Source organism: Phoxinus phoxinus (assembly GCF_949152265.1).
Source record: "Phoxinus phoxinus genome assembly, chromosome: 4".
In the NCBI taxonomy this organism is placed as follows: Eukaryota; Metazoa; Chordata; class Actinopteri; order Cypriniformes; family Leuciscidae; genus Phoxinus; species Phoxinus phoxinus.
Window position 1 is genome coordinate 4,067,000 of NC_136879.1, and position 20,340 is coordinate 4,087,339.

Here is a 20,340-nt window from a genome sequence, read left to right on the forward strand (position 1 = left end):
ATTTAAAGGCATTAAGGTAAAAACGTTTAAATATGTAATTTTGGTGTTTAAAAACTAATTATTGACTACAGGGGGACTTTAATATGTGGCCTTGTTAGGAGATGATCAACAATATTCACTTCATCTATAACTACAAAATAATGTTTTGGCTCATCGATGTACAAATGATAACTTTGCAAGTTATATTTTGCAAAGACGGATTTTTTTTTTTTTTTTGGCTCAACCAATCTTTCATATTTACCATCAAACAAACAATAATTCTTGTTCACAATCATAAAAAGATCATATCATATAAAAGATAAGCACGTCTGAATCAGTGGTCGTGTCACTTCCTGTCTACTGAGATCCCTTCATCTGATTGGTTTGTGTGTCCTTCGCTGCTTATGATATCCCACAATCCTGTGTGTTCGATACCATGACACTTGAGCTAAAATAATCAAAATGGCGTCTGAAAGTTGTGGTTGTTGGTCAATTTTTCCACTTTATGAATGTAGCGAGAAATAACATTGTAGTAATTAGATGTTCACTTAGTTATTGTATCTCATTAGACCATAAAGCTTCCTCAGAAATCATCGCAGCCGTCGAAGCTTTCAAATGCGGCTTTCTGGATCACAACAGCGCTGAAGATGAGGCAGGAATGCCCTCAGCAAACACACTGGTGCAGAAGCATGAAGCTAAAGCAGACTGGTAATGAGCACTGGTTTACCTGGGACTGGAGCGGCGCTGGGTCCGTGGGTCGCCTGGTCGAGTGAGAGCCGGGTAGAGCCGCACTGAGCTCAAGCAGAGAGAGAGAGAGAAGCAGCCAGAACACCTCCATCACCCTCAGTCCTGTTTATACAGCCGAGATCAGTTACACAACACTGACGCTTTCCAGACCTGAAGATTTCCTCACACAGACCCAAAGCACTGCAGCAGACTCTCGCCACGCTTGCACAGACACACCAGATCAGGCACACAAGAGCTTCGTGACGACGAGGAAGACACTCAACATCTCAGAAATCATCAATCCAATGATGTTTGTGCTGCTGCTTTCCCTCCAGAGTGATGTCACTTCCTGGCAGATGAGGTCAAACAGGAGCTGGCTCAAGTTCAAGAGGCTTCACAGAAGAATAAAGGATGGAAAGTGATAGTGTGGACACGGATCGTTTACTCAAAGATAATATTTTGTGCTCTGTTTCAGGAAATCATGCATGATAAACAGTAAAGTGATCCATATATCATCTGAGCGATGATATGTTTGTTTGTGTGGACTTTTGTGTAGCATGTGTAACCGGCTGAAAGTGTTTTAAGCAACAGAAGCTCACTGCTAGCTAGGAAACAACAACATGCTAGCAGAAGATTAACAGGAAGAAAATAAATAAACATTTTCATGTCCAGTATGAACACAACAGGGTTGACATGGTATGTTTTACACTATTAGAGTCTTCTAGAAATGATTAAAAAGAGAGAAAAGTTTATGACTGACACTTACTTTGTTCTTGGAGTAGTTTTCCCTCCAAGGAAATGATGTCACTTCTAGCAGGTCATGTGATTTATGGCATATACTGGAGTTTGACAGACATAAACTAATTTTTTTAGTTTGCGTGTTATATATGTATCAGAATATTAGTACATTAATTTACACATATAAAATATAATAAAATTGGAATGTAGGTTACATTATAAATTACGAATTTAATTGAGAATGTAACCTTCATTTCGGACCATAACTATTATGTACTATATAAATAATATAATGTTTTCTATCAATATGTAAAATCATGTAGCAAGTTCATTCACATTTTTATGTAAAATATGAGGTATTGTTTCATGGGGAAATAAAACGCACCAAACTAAATTAATCGACACATCACGTCAAACTTCAACTTGATGAAAAACTTGAATCGCTGGATCAGTTTCGAGTGTTAGAAGCGAATCAACAGACAGAACTGAACACGTTCCCAGCGGATATTCGCTTCAGTTTGGCGTGTGTAAGCAAACTTGTGTTTTTAAACACGAATTGTGAGAATAACACACAACAAGGAAACGTACATTAATGCGTTCAGGAAATGCGTTTGTCCAAGTTAGAAAAAACGGTAGTGTTTCCTTGTGATGATCACGTGACCCTCAACTGCCTGTCTGTCACATGACTGCGCGAGTTTGAACATGGCAGTCAGAGAGGAGCACCGGAGCATCTTAGATGAAGATGATGATGAAGAAGATGAAGATGAGGGGTCTCGGCACCTGAGCCCGCTGTGTGACCCGAGGCACCTGCTCCACCGGATCCTGGTGCTGGTCTTCATGTGCTTTCTGGGCTTCGGTAAGAAAACACAACCAATCCCGACGACGAGTCACAACACACACACACACACACACCATCCACATATTCATATCCATATCGCGTTATATTCGCATGATAGAGTGTCATTCGCAGAGTACCGTGGTCTCACTATGTTGTTACCATGTTTGGGCTCCGCGGGGTCAGATTCATGTGAAAGTGAAAGCATGTTTACTGTGTTGTTGTTGTCTCTGTTGCAGGCAGTTATTTCTGTTATGATAATCCAGCTGCGCTTCAGACTCAAGTCATACAGGTGTGTGTGGATTTAGCTCCATGTCCTCTGAGAAAACATTCATAATTGTAATAATAAGTCATGTAAGTGTATGGTCTACAGTAATGTAATGTGTGTGTGAGATGCTTCACGTCAGCTCATTGATGTTCACTCGGGTTTCCTCCACAAAAACCCAATTGGCATTTGGATTATTAGAGAGATAAGCTCTACCTGAGTCTAGTGGGACTGCATGTGTAATAAAGCATCAGCTGATGGAGTGTGTGCTGCTGTCACGGGTTGACAGGTGTCTGACCCTGATGTGTGTCTCTCTCTCTCTCTGTGTGTGTGTGTGTGTGTGTAGGATATGAGTCTGAACACGGCCTCCTTCATGCAGCTGTACGCCTGGTACTCGTGGCCTAACGTGTTCCTCTGCTTCCTGGGAGGCTTTCTGTTGGACCGGGTCTTCGGCATCAGGTCCAGTCCAGCACACACACACACACACACTCTCTCCTCGGCCTCAGATACACTCAAGCTTCACTCATCTCATAACATCTCCTATATTCACGTGTCTGCTGGACTGAGAGAGTAATGCTGCTGACTAACTCTTGTGTTGTTCTAGGCTGGGGACTGTAATCTTTTCTCTGTTTGTGTTAATAGGGCAGGTAGGTTATCACACACACACACACACACATGTATAGATAGGGTAGATAGCCTACTTGTTATCAAATTTTAATTCCGATTCCTTGTATCAATTAATTTGTGAGCATGTTAATATGACTTTAACCCATTCACGCGCGAGACGAGTCGCTCGCAGTTTTCAGCGCTGCACACGTGTGTATCAGTGTATTGTGCCGCTCTTAAAGGGACAGCAGCCTAATGTCCCTGCGCTCCTTGTGTGATATGAGTGATATTTAGCCTGTTCAGTTTTGTTCTTGATATTCAGCTACAATTAAATGTTTTGCAATAAGACTAGATGTGAATGATATCTAAGGTTTTTCTTTTACCTTACTGGAAACAAAATTAGGAATCGATAAGAATGAAATCGATAAGCAGAATTGAAATCGGAATCAACCCTAGGCATAGATCACATGTAAACTGTACTGCTATTGCTCACATTAGTGATGTCAATCATCCACAGCACTCACGCAGCCCAGTTTGACCAGTGTGTGTGTGTGTGTGTGTTTATGAGTTCTACGGTTGTTTTGCAGATCATATTCGCCGCCGGCGCTCTGGCCAATCACTTCTGGCTGATGAACGTGGGTCGGTTTGTGTTTGGGTGAGCATGTCTCCTGATTAAAGTGTGTGTGCGTGTGTGTGCGCGCGCGTGTGTGTGTGCGCGCGTGTGTGTGTGCGCGCGTGTGTGTGTGTGTGTGTGTGTGTGTGTGTGAACGCTGATCCTCTCTCTGCTGTGCAGCATCGGTGGAGAGTCTCTGGCGGTGGCGCAGAACACGTACGCCGTCAACTGGTTTAAAGGGAAAGAGCTCAACCTGGTGTTCGGCCTGCAGCTCAGCATGGCCAGACTGGTGAGTGTGTGTGTGTGTGTGTGTGTGTTGAAGATCAGAAGCATCACCTGTTCAGACCTCTTAACGACCTCATAAAAACAGCTTGTTCGTGCCGGTTCAGTGTCGATGTGCAGCTTCATTCTTGGGTGTAAAATGGTCGTAGACATAAAGCTTATCAATGCTCAGCGAACAATTTAGACCATTAACTGGTTATAAATATTTCATACTTGACGTGAATCTATTTTGTATTTTATTAAAGACAAATATATTCTCATATCTCTATGACAGTGTTATTATTAAGCGCTACCCTTCAGAAGTTTTAGTGTTAGTTTTAAACACGCTCTCCAGAGCTGCATTTATTCAATCAAAAACACATTAAAACAGTGAAATATTATTATAATGTAAATCTGCTGTTCTCTATGTGAATATAAATATAAATAATATAGTAAAGTGTAATTTATTCCTTTGATCAAAGCTGAGTTTCAGCATCATTACTCCAGTCTTCAGTGTCACACGATCCTTCAGAAATCAGTATAATATGATGATCTGATGCTCAAGACACATTTATGATTATTATCAGTCCATATTTTAGTGTAAACCGTCATACATTTTGTGTGTCAGGATTCTTATATGAAGAGAAAGCTCAAAAGAACAGCATCTATTATCTTTTGTAAAATTATAAATGTCTTTACTGTCACTTTTGATCAGTTTAATGCAGAGTACAATCATTAATTAATTTAAAAAAGAAAATCTTATGACCACAAACATTTGAACAGTAGTGTACACACACACACACACACACACACACACACACACACACACACACACACACACACACCTGGCCTAGATTACAGTGTGATCTCAGTGAATATGACTGACAGCTGCTTCTGTGTGTGTGTGTGTGTGTGTGTTCAGGGCAGCACGGTGAACATGAACGTGATCGGTTGGGTGTACGGCCGCATTCAGTCTCTGACGGGATCAGCGGGACACTCCACTCTCGGGATCACACTCATGATCGGTGAGTGTCACAGATATATATCTCAGATATCACAGCGCTTTAAACCTGAGCCTGGAAATGAGTCCGATCTCCACCAGTCACAATGTTCCTTCGTTGAACATTTCCTCCAGTTGTTTTCCAGCCAGCAGATCGTGTCCTGACTCACACACACACGTCAGATGATCAGTTACACACACACACACACACACACCCTGATGTGCTTCATCTTTCACTTCTCCTTCCTCTGTCTCGCTGAATCTCCAGTGTAACTTCTCCTCTCTGGAGTAACGGCTCATGTTCCAGATAAACGTGGTTTAACCCTGACCAAGGCCTTCCTGCTGAACACACTTTTAAAGCGAGCTGCAACTTATCTAATGAACACCGAGCATACAGAACATTTGCATTGGTGGCGTATGAGAGTTTATTTGAGTAGTGTGTTTCCCACACAGTTCCCCTTGTTGTCTATAGTGAATGTCACTATACTAGATTTCTTCTTTCCTGTTCAGCTCAGAATACCACATTTAAAGGATTTCTCGTGGAATGAGAGAAACTGAATTGCTCAAAAGTTTACACCCCCCTTATAGATAACAGCGGAGTGTGTGTGTAACGGTCTCTGTGATGTGTGTGTGTGTGCAGCGGCGTCCACGTGTCTGTTCTCGCTCACATGCGCTCTGATTCTGGGGTTCCTGGACAGACGGGCCGAGAAGATCCTAAAGAAGGAGCAGGGCAGAACTGGTGAGATGATCCTGACTGATCTCGGAGAATCCAGCACTTCAGCTGAGTGTGTTTTACAGAAGTGTGTGTGTGTGTGTGTGTGGCTCGTGCAGGGGAAGTCATCAAGCTGACTGACGTCAAGGACTTTCCCTTCTCTCTCTGGCTCATCTTCATCATCTGTGTGGCGTATTACGTGGCCATCTTCCCCTTTATTGGACTGGGCCAGTGAGTTTCTGTCCAGATGAATATTCATTTAAATGGAAATCAAGAGTATATTTTTTTTTAAATGTGTGAAACTTGTCATGAACTGAAGAGAGTATCGCCTGCATATCATTATGATGAGATTACGATGAATAATGTTGTCTTTACAAACAGAGTTTTCTTCATCGAGAAGTTCAGCTTCACTACTGTCCAGGCCAGAGCCATCAACAGGTACACACACACACACACACACACACACACACACACACACACACACACACACACACACACACACACACACACACACACACACACACACTCTCACAAACTCTTTATCACTGGAGTCCTTATCTCTGTAGTCCGAGAATAGAATAGAATGGAATAGAATGGTACAGGTGGAGAGAGGAGAGAGAGTGATAGAGCCAGTTCAGTGGATGGGGATTATTAGGAGGCCATGATTGCTGAGGGCCAATGTAGGGAGTGTGTCCAGGACACCGGGGTTACACCCCTACGCTTTACCACAAGTGCCATGGGAGTTTTAAAGACCACAGAGAGTCAGGACCTCAGTTTAACGTCTCATCCGAGGTGAGTCCGGAGTCTTTATCACTGGAGTCCGAGTCTGGAGTCTTTATCACTGGAGTCAGAGTCTGGAGTCTTTACCTCTGGAGTCTTTACCTCTGGAGTCTTTACCTCTGGAGTCTTTACCTCTGGAGTCTTTACCTCTGGAGTCTTTACCTCTGGAGTCTTTACCTCTGGAGTCTTTACCTCTGGAGTCCGAGTCCGGAGTCTTTATCACTGGAGTCAGAGTCTAGAGTCTTTACCTCTGGAGTCTTTACCTCTGGAGTCTTTACCTCTGGAGTCTTTACCTCTGGAGTCTTTACCTCTGGAGTCTTTACCTCTGGAGTCTTTACCTCTGGAGTCTTTACCTCTGGAGTCTTTACCTCTGGAGTCTTTACCTCTGGAGTCTTTACCTCTGGAGTCTTTACCTCTGGAGTCTTTACCTCTGGAGTCTTTACCTCTGGAGTCTTTACCTCTGGAGTCTTTACCTCTGGAGTCTTTACCTCTGGAGTCTTTACCTCTGGAGTCTTTACCTCTGGAGTCTTTACCTCTGGAGTCTTTACCTCTGGAGTCTTTACCTCTGGAGTCTTTACCTCTGGAGTCTTTACCTCTTGAGTCTTTACCTCTGGAGTCTTTACCTCTGGAGTCTTTACCTCTGGAGTCTTTACCTCTGGAGTCTTTACCTCTGGAGTCTTTACCTCTGGAGTCTTTACCTCTGGAGTCTTTACCTCTGGAGTCCGAGTCCGGAGTCTTTATCACTGGAGTCCGAGTCCGGAGTCTTTATCACTGGAGTCCGAGTCCGGAGTCTTTATCACTGGAGTCCGAGTCTGGAGTCTTTATCACTGGAGTCAGAGTCTGGAGTCTTTACCTCTGGAGTCTTTACCTCTGGAGTCTTTACCTCTGGAGTCTTTACCTCTGGAGTCTTTACCTCTGGAGTCTTTACCTCTGGAGTCTTTACCTCTGGAGTCTTTACCTCTGGAGTCTTTACCTCTGGAGTCTTTACCTCTGGAGTCTTTACCTCTGGAGTCTTTACCTCTGGAGTCCGAGTCCGGAGTCTTTACCTCTGGAGTCTTTACCTCTGGAGTCTTTACCTCTGGAGTCTTTACCTCTGGAGTCTTTACCTCTGGAGTCTTTACCTCTGGAGTCTTTACCTCTGGAGTCTTTACCTCTGGAGTCTTTACCTCTGGAGTCTTTACCTCTGGAGTCTTTACCTCTGGAGTCCGAGTCCGGAGTCTTTACCTCTGGAGTCCGAGTCCGGAGTCTTTACCTCTGGAGTCTTTACCTCTGGAGTCTTTACCTCTGGAGTCTTTACCTCTGGAGTCTTTACCTCTGGAGTCTTTACCTCTGGAGTCTTTACCTCTGGAGTCTTTACCTCTGGAGTCTTTACCTCTGGAGTCTTTACCTCTGGAGTCTTTACCTCTGGAGTCCGAGTCCGGAGTCTTTATCACTGGAGTCCGAGTCCGGAGTCTTTATCACTGGAGTCCGAGTCCGGAGTCTTTATCACTGGAGTCCGAGTCTCACTATCTGTCAGATCTTTTAGTAGTGTTAGTGTTTAGTTTTAGTTGGTGTTACTGTAGTGTTTCTATAATCGGGCCAGAGCAGTCGTGTTAACGGTAATGCTGCAACTTCTAGTTCCACTAGTGATTCACCCCGTTCACACATGAGCTCTAACAGTACAATGACAGTCATGTTTGTTTGCTTTAGCGACTGAAAGTGCATGTGTGACAGCGTTGGTCTTTAACTGTGCAGTATCGTGTACATCATCTCGGCGCCGGCGTCTCCTCTGCTGGGGTTTCTGGTGGACCGGACCGGGCGAAACGTGCTCTGGGTTCTGCTGGCCGTCGTCACCACACTCCTCTCACACATGATGCTGGCCTTCACCTTCTGGAACCCCTGGATCGCCATGGTAACCTGACGCTGTGTGTGTGTGTGTGTGTGTGTGTGTGTGTGAGATGAGCCCTCAGGTCCTGACGCCGTGTGTGTGTGTGTCTATCCGATGAGCCCTCAGGTCTTTAACCGTGTGTGTGTGTGTGTGTGTGTGTGTGTGTCAGTGTCTCCTAGGCCTGTCGTACTCTCTGCTGGCCTGTGCGCTGTGTGTCCGATGAGCCCTCAGGTCTTTAACCGTGTGTGTGTGTGTGTGTGTGTGTGTGTGTGTGTGTGTCAGTGTCTCCTAGGCCTGTCGTACTCTCTGCTGGCCTGTGCGCTGTGTGTCCGATGAGCCCTCAGGTCTTTAACCGTGTGTGTGTGTGTGTGTGTGTGTGTGTGTGTGTGTGTGTCAGTGTCTCCTAGGCCTGTCGTACTCTCTGCTGGCCTGTGCGCTGTGGCCCATGGTGGCGTTTGTGGTGCCGGAGCATCAGCTGGGAACGGCGTACGGATTGTAAGTCTCTCCTCTGATGTTCCTCATCCTCTGCTGAAGATCATGCGGGTGTTTCTGACGCTCGTGTGTGTGTGTGCAGCATGCAGTCCATCCAGAACCTGGGTCTGGCCGTCATGTCGATGGCTGCGGGAAGCCTCCTGGACAACAAGGGTTACCTCTTCCTCGAGGTCTTCTTCATCGCCTGCCTGTGCAGTGAGTGTCTGCACACTAGGCCTGTCAAACGGGCTGAAAAGCTCAATTTGAAATTCTTTCTTAAATATTAGCGTAATGCTAATTATATTCAAATTCTAAAGGCAATACTTTAAAAAAGTACTGTACTGTCTCCTATGCCCACAAGAGGGCGCGAGCGAGCGCAATAAGCAAACATAAATCAGATCAAGCATCGCATCTTTTATTGAAATGTGACGTTTTAAAGCGCATTACCTTTCCAAACAATTGTTCTTAAATACAATATAATTTCCTGAATGTGCATGCAAGGAAAATGAGGTTACAGTAGTGTACGCTTGGCCTCGTGAACCACAGTGAAAGCTGGATGTTCACCACAGGGGACTTTACATCAGGGTCACACTGCATTTCAAATGAGTTAAGTTGTGGTTAATGATATCTTGTGTTGTTCTTCTTGCTCTGTTCAGAACAGTAGTATAAGTGTTTATTAAACTGTGTGTTCTGGCCCATGTTGTGCTCTGTAGTTCTGTCATCCTGAAGTGTGTGTGATGATGTGCTGTGTGTTTCAGTGGCTCTGCTCGCCGTGGTGTTGCTGTATCTGTATGACTATCACACAGGTAAGCTGAGCGATCACTGCTGATGAAGTCACACACACTTCCGCGATCACTGCTTATTCACACACACACTTCCTCTGCTTCTGTTCTCAGAGGGAGAGCTGAACCTGTCGGCCTCGACGCGAGCCGAGCGACTCAAAGCTGAGTGAGTACACACACTTCCTCCAGCGTCTGCACTCCTCACAGCCACACACACTTCCTCCAGCGTCTTCACTCCTCACAGCCACACACACTTCCTCCAGCGTCTTCACTCCTCACAGCCACACACACTTCCTCCAGCGTCTTCACTCCTCACAGCCACACACACTTCCTCCAGCGTCTTCACTCCTCACAGCCACACACACTTCCTCCAGCGTCTTCACTCCTCACAGCCACACACACTTCCTCCAGCGTCTTCACTCCTCACAGCCACACACACTTCACACAGAACCCGTGGTTGCTCTGCTCGGAGAGAACAGGGAACGGGTGAATCTCACAGTCTGTCACTCACACAATTCATCACTCTAACCCCCAACTTCTCATTATGTGTGCCTCGGGTGTCCAGATATAGTTTGGCTAGATATAATCTGCCAGATGACCAGATTTGTTGCTTGTTTTTTCAATTTGCCCCAAAATGTTGTGCTTGCATATTATTTAGTATTAATATATATGATTATTATTATTATTATTGTTGCTAAATAAAATTATGAAACAAAACAAGAATATATCACTATTTTAATAACACTTATTTGTATTATGTATATATATATATATATATATATATTTTTTTTTTTTAATGAATGAATAAATATAATAATTAGAAAAAATATATATTTTTATTTTAAAAAACGCAGGGTTACCTGTAAACATGACCGGGCTTTTCTATCATTAGAAAAGTCTAAGAATTTATGATCAAATATTATCATGATAAATCTGTGACAACAATTGTTTAATTTTTGTCAGGTCTGCAGAATCAAAAAGAGAGTGCATGCGTTTAATATGAAATATGAGTCTTATGACTCCACTGTGGGGATGAAGGAAGTCGTGTTCTCGGTAGAAAAGCACATGGGTTATCATGTTTACTTGAGATTTCTTTAGAGAGGAGTGTCTTCTCCTATGCTGACCGGAACATGCCTGATGCCTCGAGAAGTGACCGATCACGCTCAGAAGCCGTTATAAGCTATCGCTGAATATTACAGAACATTACACATAAACACACCACTTTATCTTCAAGCCTTCTCGGGTATTTCATAATAATAAAGTATATTTATAAAGCAAAGCTAGCAGACATGGCTACTGTCACTGTATAGAAAACTACTCACTAGTGTTCAGTCTCCCAGTGTCTGTCACCCGGCGGCGGTGTGCAGTGAGTCTGGAGGAGAAACATGTCATTAAACTGTGTTTTATTGGACAACAGGTTTATGAACATAAGATTGGGCTGCAAACTCGACGCATATTTCAAATGCTTGTTATAAGCGACTCCCGTTTACTGCTGATCACAGAGCTGCTCTTTACTGTTTATTTCATTAATAATTGATTATTATAATCCATCATACCGTGATTTTGATGAATCGTGCAGCCCTAATCATGGGCCTGTTATAAAAATGCTGCTTTATGTAATATTTTCTTTTGGCAGCGTCACATATAATATAACCCACAATCACTGTCAACGCCAGTAAACCCATAGATACAAGATGGCCGATGAGCCGAGAGAAGTATTGGCTGACATGTTTCATTCAGGACTGCATTTTTCTGTCACACTCTGTGAGTCGAGTGTGTCTGTGAAGAACTTCTGTTAGTTGCTGTGAGCGTTTGATTTACGTGTGTGTGTGTGTGTGTGTGTGTGTGTGTGTTGTGTTTCAGGTGACGGCTCTTCTGCACTGCGTCCTTCACTGAACACTTTCCTCTGACCATAAAACCACACCACAATCCCTTAGATGAGCACCGGACAGATGGACACACACACACACACACACACACACACACACACACACACACACTAGAAAGCATTTTACATGATCTTGTGACATTATTCTTGTCAGTTTTAAAAAACACATTCTTGTTACTGTAATGCGAAAAAACATTGATAATCTACAATTTTAATAATACTTCACGATGATTACCCTGTAGTACCTATCATTTTAACTCATGATTTTAATAAGGAAAATTAAGAATTTTAATCACTGTTGTATTGTAGTAATGGGTTAACCGTAAAGAAAATAATGTCACAAGGTCCTAAAGTATTCTTGATGTATTCTTCCCCCTGTTCTTTCTTTCTTTGTGGTTTCGGGATGAAATACGAGGCACATTTCTCCATGAGGTGCAGCCGATGTCTCAGGGAAGACTCTTGAACATTAGCAACATCGAAGAGCTTTTGTGTCTAGAGGCCGACTCCAGAAATACTCGGGGTCCATGATTTCCCACGGGACCACTGACCAGTTCTCACTCGTTCTGGAGTCGAACCGCTTTAGCACTCGATCCGCACGCGAGCGCTCTGTGACCCCTGTCCTTCTCTGGACACTGGAGTGACCCCTGTGCTTCTCTGGACACTTCAGCTTTAATAATTTCAATAATTCTGGTTTGTTTGCACAGTAACATGGGTTTTGCTTGATGTGATCCCCAAAGAACTGACTATTTTCCACCCGTGTATCAAGATGAGCTGTGTTTGGGCCGGTTCACACGGAGTGTGTTTGTGCTGTTAAACCCGCGAGATGGAAAAAGCACAAGGTCTAGAGACACGTTTTCTAAAGGTTGAACTTCTGTTAACTTGAGCGCTGTGTTTCTAGAATGCCGCGTCAGACACTGTCATGAGCGCTAAAGACGTCCGTCTAGTGTGCTTACATTGAAAAACAATGGAAAAGTTTCGCAGTGGAATGGAGAAACACGTTCTGTGTGAGCGGCCTCTTACTCGGTGATATTGCAAATGTCATTTCATATTGACTCTAAAGCATTTTTCTTAAAGATTTGTCATTATTTTTTATTTCTTTGTAATTTACTTCAGTCATGAAACTCTACATGGCACAGGCTGATTGGCTCAGCTGATCCTGCAGCCAATGAGATGCTTGCTCAACATTTGAATAGTGCGCTGTAGTAAAGTGTTCCTCTGAACCCCTCCACCTCCCCAGCTCCACCTGTCCAGATCTGAACCGCAGTGATGGATGTGTGTTAATGCAGCAGATCTTACGCGTGGATCTATTAGCCGTAGCGAGTCACTTAATAATCAACAGCAGATCTAGTCCCGCAAGACCAAATACATTCACATGGCCATATTCATCAACATGTTCAATCTATTTCAAGAGTTTACATGACTAAAATATATATCATCTATGTACAATTACATTTTGCTTTACAATTAAAAAAAATTACCTCATGTTTTCTATCAAAAGTATTTTGGGTTGAAATATGAAATATGAGCCGCCATGTCGTTGCCAGCGTATTTGCCTATATATTCTGTAGTATGATTATGTGGCTTCAGCTTCATCTGTGTAACATGTCATCGTTCAGCGTGTAATGCTGTTTTTGAAATACTTTTTGATATAAATTTTTATGAGCTAATGATCAAAGATGTTCAGCTCGTGATGGAGTTTGATTCTGAACTATTGACTGGCCTTCACTCTCAATCTGTCACTGACTCTCATGATGATAATAAACACACGAGACGTGCGGTTTTCTAGTGTGTGTGTGTGTGTGTGTGTCAGATGTCTGTAGTGAAACTGCAGTTTTGTCTCAGGGATGTCGTGTGTGTGTGTGTGTGTGTGTGTGTGTGTGTGTGTGTGAGAGAGAGAGTGAGAGATGTCAGTGTAGTGAAACTGCAGTTTTGTCTCAGGGATGTCGTGTGTGTGTGTGTGTGTGTCAGATGTCAGTGTAGTGAAACTGCAGTTTTGTCTCAGGGATGTCGTGTGTGTGTGTGTGTGTGTGTGTGTCAGATGTCAGTGTAGTGAAACTGCAGTTTTGTCTCAGGGATGTCGTGTGTGTGTGTGTGTGTGTGTGTGTGTGTGTGTGTGTGTGTGTGTGTGTGTGTGTGTGTGTCAGATGTCAGTGTAGTGAAACTGCAGTTTTGTCTCAGGGATGTCCAGCGTGTCCAGCAGGAGGCTGTGGAGGATCAAGAGCATCTGAAGCCTCTGTCCCCGTTCGGTCTGCGCAACCGCTATCTGTCCAGACTGGGCGTGCAGGTAAAAAAAAAAGAGAGAAAAAAACACACACACACACACACATCTGGGCGTGCAGGTAACAGAAAACACACACATCTGGGCGTGCAGGTAACAGAGAACACATATACACTCACATCTGGGCATGCAGGTAACAGAAAACACACACACACACACATCTGGGTGTGCAGGTAACAGAAAACACACACACACATCTGAAAACACACACACACAACAGAAAACACACACACACACACACATCTGGGTGTGCAGGTAACAGAGAAAACATACATCTGGGTGTGCAGGTAACAAAACACACACACACACACATATGGGCATGCAGGTAACAGAAAACACACACATCTGGGCGTGCAGGTAACAGAAAACACACACATCTGGGCATGCAGGTAACAGAAAACACACACACATCTGGGTGTGCAGGTAACAAAACACATCTGGGCGTACAGGTAACGGAGAAAACACATTCACACTTCTGGGTGTGCAGGTAACAGAAAACACACACACATCTGGGCGTACAGGTGACGGAGAAAACACACTCACACTTCTGGGTGTGCAGGTAACAGAAAACACATACACACACACATGTGGGCGTGCAGGTGACAGAAAACACACTGAAATATCAGATGCTTCTGCACAAACCAGCGCTTTTCACAGGGTTCGTACAAGGTGCTTAAAGGGATGGTTCGGAGTAAAATCAACCTAGGGTCCTTTCCACCATCCTTTTTTTTAGGCAGTCATGATAATAGTCTTTTAGCGCCCTCTGCTGGACTGGCTTGCACTTAACTTTTCAACAGCCGCCCCCAAATGTGCAGTTATATGGGATTCTTTTCCCCATCATCCGAGATGTGTGTAGACGGATCAGACGGCTGACAGGTCCAACATAGGGCTGGTCATTCACCTTAACTTCTGCTGTACTTGCCCATCAGCTTCTGTGGACACAATGCTAATCCGTCCAATTGGCCATAGTGCTCTGGGCAGGTGAGGGTCCACTATGAGTACCACTGTGTCTGTTTGCCATTTCTCCCTGATTTGTAATGCAAGGCAAGTAGTTTTTTAGGAACTCGGACCAGAATATGTCAGCAAGGACTTGACAGGCCCTCCATCGCCACCAACTGAGTAGATTGGAGTCATAGTAAATGGTTTGGGGCAATGAAGGATCTAGCCACCCTATCAAAAGGAGATTTGGGGTAATTGTGTCTGGGTGAGCCACATCAGAGGAGACATAACCTAGGGGCTTGGAATTCAGGATTCCCTCAATTTCAATAAGGATGGTGTTGAGCATTTCCTCAGTCACAATCTGGGCATTGAGGGTGGCATTTAAGGCTGTCTTTATGGAACATATCTCCCTTTCCCAGGTACCTCCAAAGTGCAGTGCATTAGGGGGTTTGAAGATGAACTTGGTCTGGTGCACAGCCAGGTGAGTTTGGAATGAAGGGTGCATGGTTTTGAAAGCATCAGGAGTTCTCGCTCACCTAAAATTAGTCACTTGGTAGGACAGTAATTCAGCAGGCTTGCCTCGGCGAGAAATGAACCTCCTGAGTGCCATTAGAAAGGAGTCAGTGTCTAGACTGGTCAAGACAACAATGTGGACGGAGGCGGACAGGAGTTAGATCTGCCATCCGAGGAAGGACAGGATGGGCTCCCCATCTCTGGCACTCCAGACAGGCACGTTGCTCTTTTTCCGAACAGCTTCACGACCCCGAAGTATCCAGTACTTGCGCCGTAATTCCCCCAAAAGTTGTTCAGAACCAGGGTGTTTTAACTTAGTCAACATGCTGAATGAGCATTCTAGTCACTGAGTGCTTTGGATGCAGAACAATCGAATTAAGTATTTCTGGTTACATCTATGTAGTCTGCCACCAACACAAATGATGTGCACTTTGTCAAGTTCAGGTGGCAGCATTGCTCGTGTCCCTACAAATGCCTTGAAGCGGCCGGAATCAGACTGGAGCCAGTTAAAGGGATAGTTCACTTTGAAATTAAATTTTGGTATGTTTTAGCTTACCTGAAGTGCATCCAAGATGTAGGTGTCTTTGTCTCCGCAGTAGTTTCAATTTTGATATTTTTAGGTCAAACCGTTCTTGTCGTACACATGAGTGACGTACACGCGCGAGAGACCACTTCCGGAGCATTCCGGCGCTCTACGGCGCTTGCGCAGACTAAGTAAACAGATCACTTGGACGTGGTTGTGTAAAAGAGATAAAAACGATATAAATACTGTTAGTTTTATCACACAAACCGCTTGTTTCGTGTCTTAGGCCATCAATGTGCACTTACGATGGGGAATTTTTTAATTTGGACTTTTCTCTGCATGCTTTTAGAGACATCTCTGCATGCTTTTGGAGACAGTGCCTATATACCTGCATTATATGACTGACAGACAAGAACGGTTTGACATAAAAATATCAAAATTGAAACTACTGCGGAGACAAAGACACCTACATCTTGGATGCACTTCAGGTAAGCTAACACATACCAACATTTTATTTCAAAGTTCTCTTTAAGAACAGTCGTTGAGTCTGTCCACAGAATAATTTGGGCAATGTTCACTGTTAGTTTCCTCTGCAAGTTGAGCTTTCCTGTACCACAAACTCACGAAACCCAAGGTCATGGGTTCAATACCCAGGGAAAGCAAGAACTGGTAAGAATGTAAACGTGTACCTTGAAATGCAATGTAAGTCGCTTTGGATAAAAGTATCTGCCAATTGCATAAATAAAATGAGGGCGGCACACAGCTCCAGTCTGGGCATTGAAAGTTGTTTCTTGGGAGCTACTCGCGATCGGGCAGTAAAGAATGCCATCTCAACTTGGCCGTGTGGATCCTCAGCACGCAGATTTACAACACCCCAGTAGGCCTTCTCTGAAGCATCACAGAAGATGTGGGCTTCATTGTTGCAGCTGGGGGGGTCTAGTTATAGGCTTACATAATAGTGAGTTCACTCTCCCAAGCTTTCCAAGCTTCAAGAATATCACCAGGGAGCAGTGGGTCATCCCATTCTGTCTTATTATTCCACAACAGTTGAACAAGAATCTTGGCCCTTGTTGTGAAAGGGGGGATGAACCCAAGTGGGTCATACTGGCTGGCCAGCACCCTGTGTATATTTCTCATTGTTGTAGAGCTTGCTTCTTGCAGATGGGACTTGTATGTCAGGGGGACAGTATTTCTGGGGGAAGGTGCCTCATGAAATCTGGGATGATACATGCCTATTGACTTAATTTAAAGCCTCCAGTAGCGCTCTCACCTTGTTGGCTACTGATTTAGGGGAAGAGAAGCTCTGGAGCCAATTGTCGCCATAAAAGTGCCTTTCAAAAGCATCCCGCACACCATCTCCTTCTTGACTGTGAACAGTGACTCTGAAGTGCATATGATGCACACTAGGAGGGTTGTCTCTGCATATCACGCGACAGGAACCGTAAGAGTGGTCTGTCCTCGGGAGTAGCCTCGCCTGATGAAACATCAATGTTCTCTGAATCACAGCAGGACGTCTAGCAGAGAAGACCTGAAATTTGAACCAGGATCAATTCATTAAAACTGTTTGCTTGAAGGGTAAAGGAACAGTTGAACACAATTCTGTTTTTCTCATTGTGAGTCACCATATGATGCGGGATGAACCATGACTCTCTAGATCAGGGGTGCCCAACTGTCCTGCACAGTTCATCTCCAGCCCTAATCAAACACACCTGCCTTTAGTTTTCAAGTGATCCTGAAGACCTTAATTGGTTGCTTCAGGTGTGTTTGATTAGGGTTGGAGATGAACTGTGCAGGACAGTCGATCGGCAGGAGCAGGATTAGGCACCCCTGATCTAGATTATTCCCACATTTCTTGACTCACTTTAGTGGTGTATCCAGCCTGATTTCTGAGCTGTATGCTGTGGCACGGTCTGGATCCCGGAGGAGGCGCTTCTCTGTACTCCACAGGTTGGCAAGGACTGAAGTTAATGAGGCATACAAAGTTGGCATGGCATGGCCTTAGTAAAGGTGTGGCATATCGCTGGACTTCGTTTATGTTCACTCGAACTGTCCTCTTCTGCAAGTGTTCGATTGCAGTCTGATCCTGTCGACACGTTGTCACCAGCTTTTCACTCTTGTATGCAAGATGTCGAGCTGCCAAAGCTTTTCCACATTGTGATGCAGCTCAGCTGATGGGGAGAGTTGTGGTGAACAAACATGTTTGTGTTTCATTCTGCTGTGGTAAGCACTAGGAGTGACCTTGAAGTGTCCAGTCGAGTCTTAGGCCCCATCCACACTACTGCGTTTTCGTTTAGAAACGGAGACCTTTTGCTAAGTTTGCACCTCCCGTCCAGACTACACCGGCAAAAACGAAGACCTAAAACGGAGAAGTTTAGAAACGCTGCCGACCCCGTTTTGCGTTTTGAATCTCCGGAGGGAGTTTTAGTGAAGACGGTCAAAGCGGAGGACTTTAGAAACGATGACGCAGAGGCTCACGCTCGGCTCTATGATTGGGTGTCATCAGTCATGGCGTATCCTTCCCTGATTCGTCAGCCACCCATCACATGACCCGTCCCCGGGAAGAAAACACAAAAACAGCCTGGACTATGTAACGTGAGTGACTGCAACGTCAGTAACGCTTGTAATTCGTTATCCATGTTGATGTCTTTGCTAGCAGCTGTTGTGCAAGTACATTCTGCATTTTACAATGCTATCACTGCCTACATGCGCCTGTGTACACCGGCACGCGCACGCCCAGTGTTGGTGAGTGGTCACGTGATCCGCGTTTTCAGTCGTTTTAATGTGGACGGAGATCAATTCTAATACGCAGCTAACACGCTTGTGTGGACGGAGATCATATTCGTTTTAATTCTCCGTTTCTAAACTAAAACGCAGTAGTGTGGATGAGGCCTGAACCACCACGGGCCCCGGGACTAACCTTACTGGCTGGATTGGGGTTATTAAAGGGATAGATCTCACGATTTACTCCCCTCAAGCCATCCTAGGTGTATTTGACATACTACTTTCAGACTAATACAATCGGTATTGTATTAAACAAAATTATACATTAAGGACTTGCGCTTTTTCAACAATATATGTGAAATCATTGTTTAATTTTATCGATAAAACAATATTTGCACACAAAATCAATGCTGCAACCTGTCTGATAAAGATATAGAGCCGTTTTGCATGGCTATGAGCTTGATATTGCTCATATAAATATCAAAGTATGATACAGCTTTCATTCAAAGTTGCCACAGTAATTACGTATTGCACTTTATTTGTTACATTGTTTTATCAGTCTATTTTTGTTTATCTATTTACCTTTTTTGAATTTAAAAGATAATAACGATATTGTTTGATAAGGGGATCTCTAATTGTAGTGAAAACAAAAAGTAGTGCTTGGAAAGTCCTGGAATTTAATTTGACAGTGTCTGTACGAACCCTGTTTTCAGGATTGATTTGTCACACACACCTCCAGCTATAGGACACACCCTATCAAACACTAGCAACTAATGCAGTATTATTGTGTTGTACATAAATCCTGTAATGCTCATCATCTTCTTTGAAAGTCATTGGTTGTTCTGTCAACAGATGCCGGACCACTGCAGCCCACATCTGTCTTCACTGGCCTACAGGAGTCTGCTCAAATGAGTGTGTGTGTGTCTGACTGTCCGTGTGTGTTTCTGTGTTTGCCACTGCAACACTGCTGCTAGAAATAAAATACTTGTATTATTAAACATTTATTTTTGCATGCATTTTGTATGTCTGATTAAAATCCAGCAAAAGCCCTTCAGTACATGAGTTGGTTCGGAACAGCACAATCTCACTCAGAGAGTCAATTTAACATGAACGACCACAATTCAGTCACTTCATTTCATTAGTAGGCTACTTTCAGTTTTTGTTTTTACTGTTTGTTTAGGTATTTCCAAAACCACCTCAAATGCTGCACATTTTATTAAGATAATGTACTATGCCATTTATTTATCGTTTTGTTTGTAAGAAGATTTCGAAGTGTTTTTTACACACACACAAGTCTGTTTTGCTACACTTGTGAGGACTCTCCATATGCGTAATGGTTTTTATACTGTACAAACTGTATATTCTTTTCCCTTACACTAACCCTATCCCTAAACCTGCCCATCACACACACACACTAACCCTATCCCTAAACCTGCCCATCACACACACACACTAACCCTATCCCTAAACCTGCCCATCACACACACACACTGCCCCTATCCCTAAACCTGCCCATCTCTCACACACACTGCCCCTATCCCTAAACCTGCCCATCTCTCACACACACTGCCCCTATCCCTAAACCTGCCCATCACACACACACACACACTAACCCTATCCCTAAACCTGCCCATCACACACACACACTGCCCCTATCCCTAAACCTGCCCATCACACACACACACTGCCCCTATCCCTAAACCTGCCCATCTCTCACACACACTGCCCCTATCCCTAAACCTGCCCATCACACACACACACACACTAACCCTATCCCTAAACCTGCCCATCACACACACACACTGCCCCTATCCCTAAACCTGCCCATCACACACACACACTG

The 20,340-nt window shown here is 44.1% G+C and overlaps 2 protein-coding genes across 9 annotated transcripts in view; one reads left to right on the forward strand and one right to left on the reverse strand.

Annotated features, from left to right (window-relative positions):
• The window catches only part of lxn (latexin), a 19,887-nt gene extending 17,779 nt beyond the window's left edge, over positions 1-2,108 (reverse strand). For 2 of the 7 annotated variants that reach the window (XM_079610570.1, XM_079610568.1), the window contains exons 1-3: positions 1,829-1,949; positions 1,472-1,544; positions 707-1,097 (exon numbers count right to left, since the gene is read on the reverse strand). In XM_079610570.1, coding sequence (XP_079466696.1) covers positions 707-817 — 111 coding nt within the window. In that variant the 5' untranslated portion in view covers positions 818-1,097; positions 1,472-1,544; positions 1,829-1,949. Of the gene's footprint in view, positions 1-706; positions 1,098-1,471; positions 1,545-1,828; positions 1,950-2,031 lie in introns of those variants that run through there. The other 5 variants (XM_079610574.1, XM_079610573.1, XM_079610571.1 and 2 more) reach the window with 4 other exon arrangements.
• On the forward strand, positions 2,007-19,839 carry mfsd1 (major facilitator superfamily domain containing 1). 2 transcript variants are annotated; one of them, XM_079610566.1, is made up of 17 exons: positions 2,112-2,299; positions 2,518-2,570; positions 2,890-3,002; positions 3,148-3,190; positions 3,737-3,804; positions 3,943-4,051; positions 4,946-5,048; positions 5,664-5,762; positions 5,855-5,966; positions 6,117-6,173; positions 8,250-8,406; positions 8,780-8,877; positions 8,957-9,069; positions 9,612-9,659; positions 9,750-9,801; positions 13,702-13,807; positions 19,350-19,839. In XM_079610566.1, the coding sequence occupies exons 1-17, from the start codon at positions 2,146-2,148 to the stop codon at positions 19,407-19,409; spliced, it is 1,545 nt and encodes a 514-aa protein (XP_079466692.1). In that variant the 5' UTR covers positions 2,112-2,145; the 3' UTR covers positions 19,410-19,839. The 2 variants fall into 2 exon arrangements, with proteins under 2 accessions (XP_079466693.1, XP_079466692.1); XM_079610567.1 differs by lacking the exons at positions 13,702-13,807; positions 19,350-19,839 and adding an exon at positions 11,499-13,303 and having other exon boundaries at positions 2,007-2,299.
• Positions 19,840-20,340: the final 501 nt, after the last annotated feature.

Bases quoted from the DNA above. Each gene is read 5' to 3' on its own strand.
- mfsd1 (XM_079610566.1), top strand. From the start codon at position 2,146: ATGGCAGTCAGAGAGGAGCACCGGAGCATCTTAGATGAAGATGATGAT. The intron at 8,878-8,956 runs GTAAGTCTCTCC...GTGTGTGTGCAG, and splicing joins CTGGGAACGGCGTACGGATT to CATGCAGTCCATCCAGAACC. The intron at 9,660-9,749 runs GTAAGCTGAGCG...TTCTGTTCTCAG, and splicing joins TCTGTATGACTATCACACAG to AGGGAGAGCTGAACCTGTCG.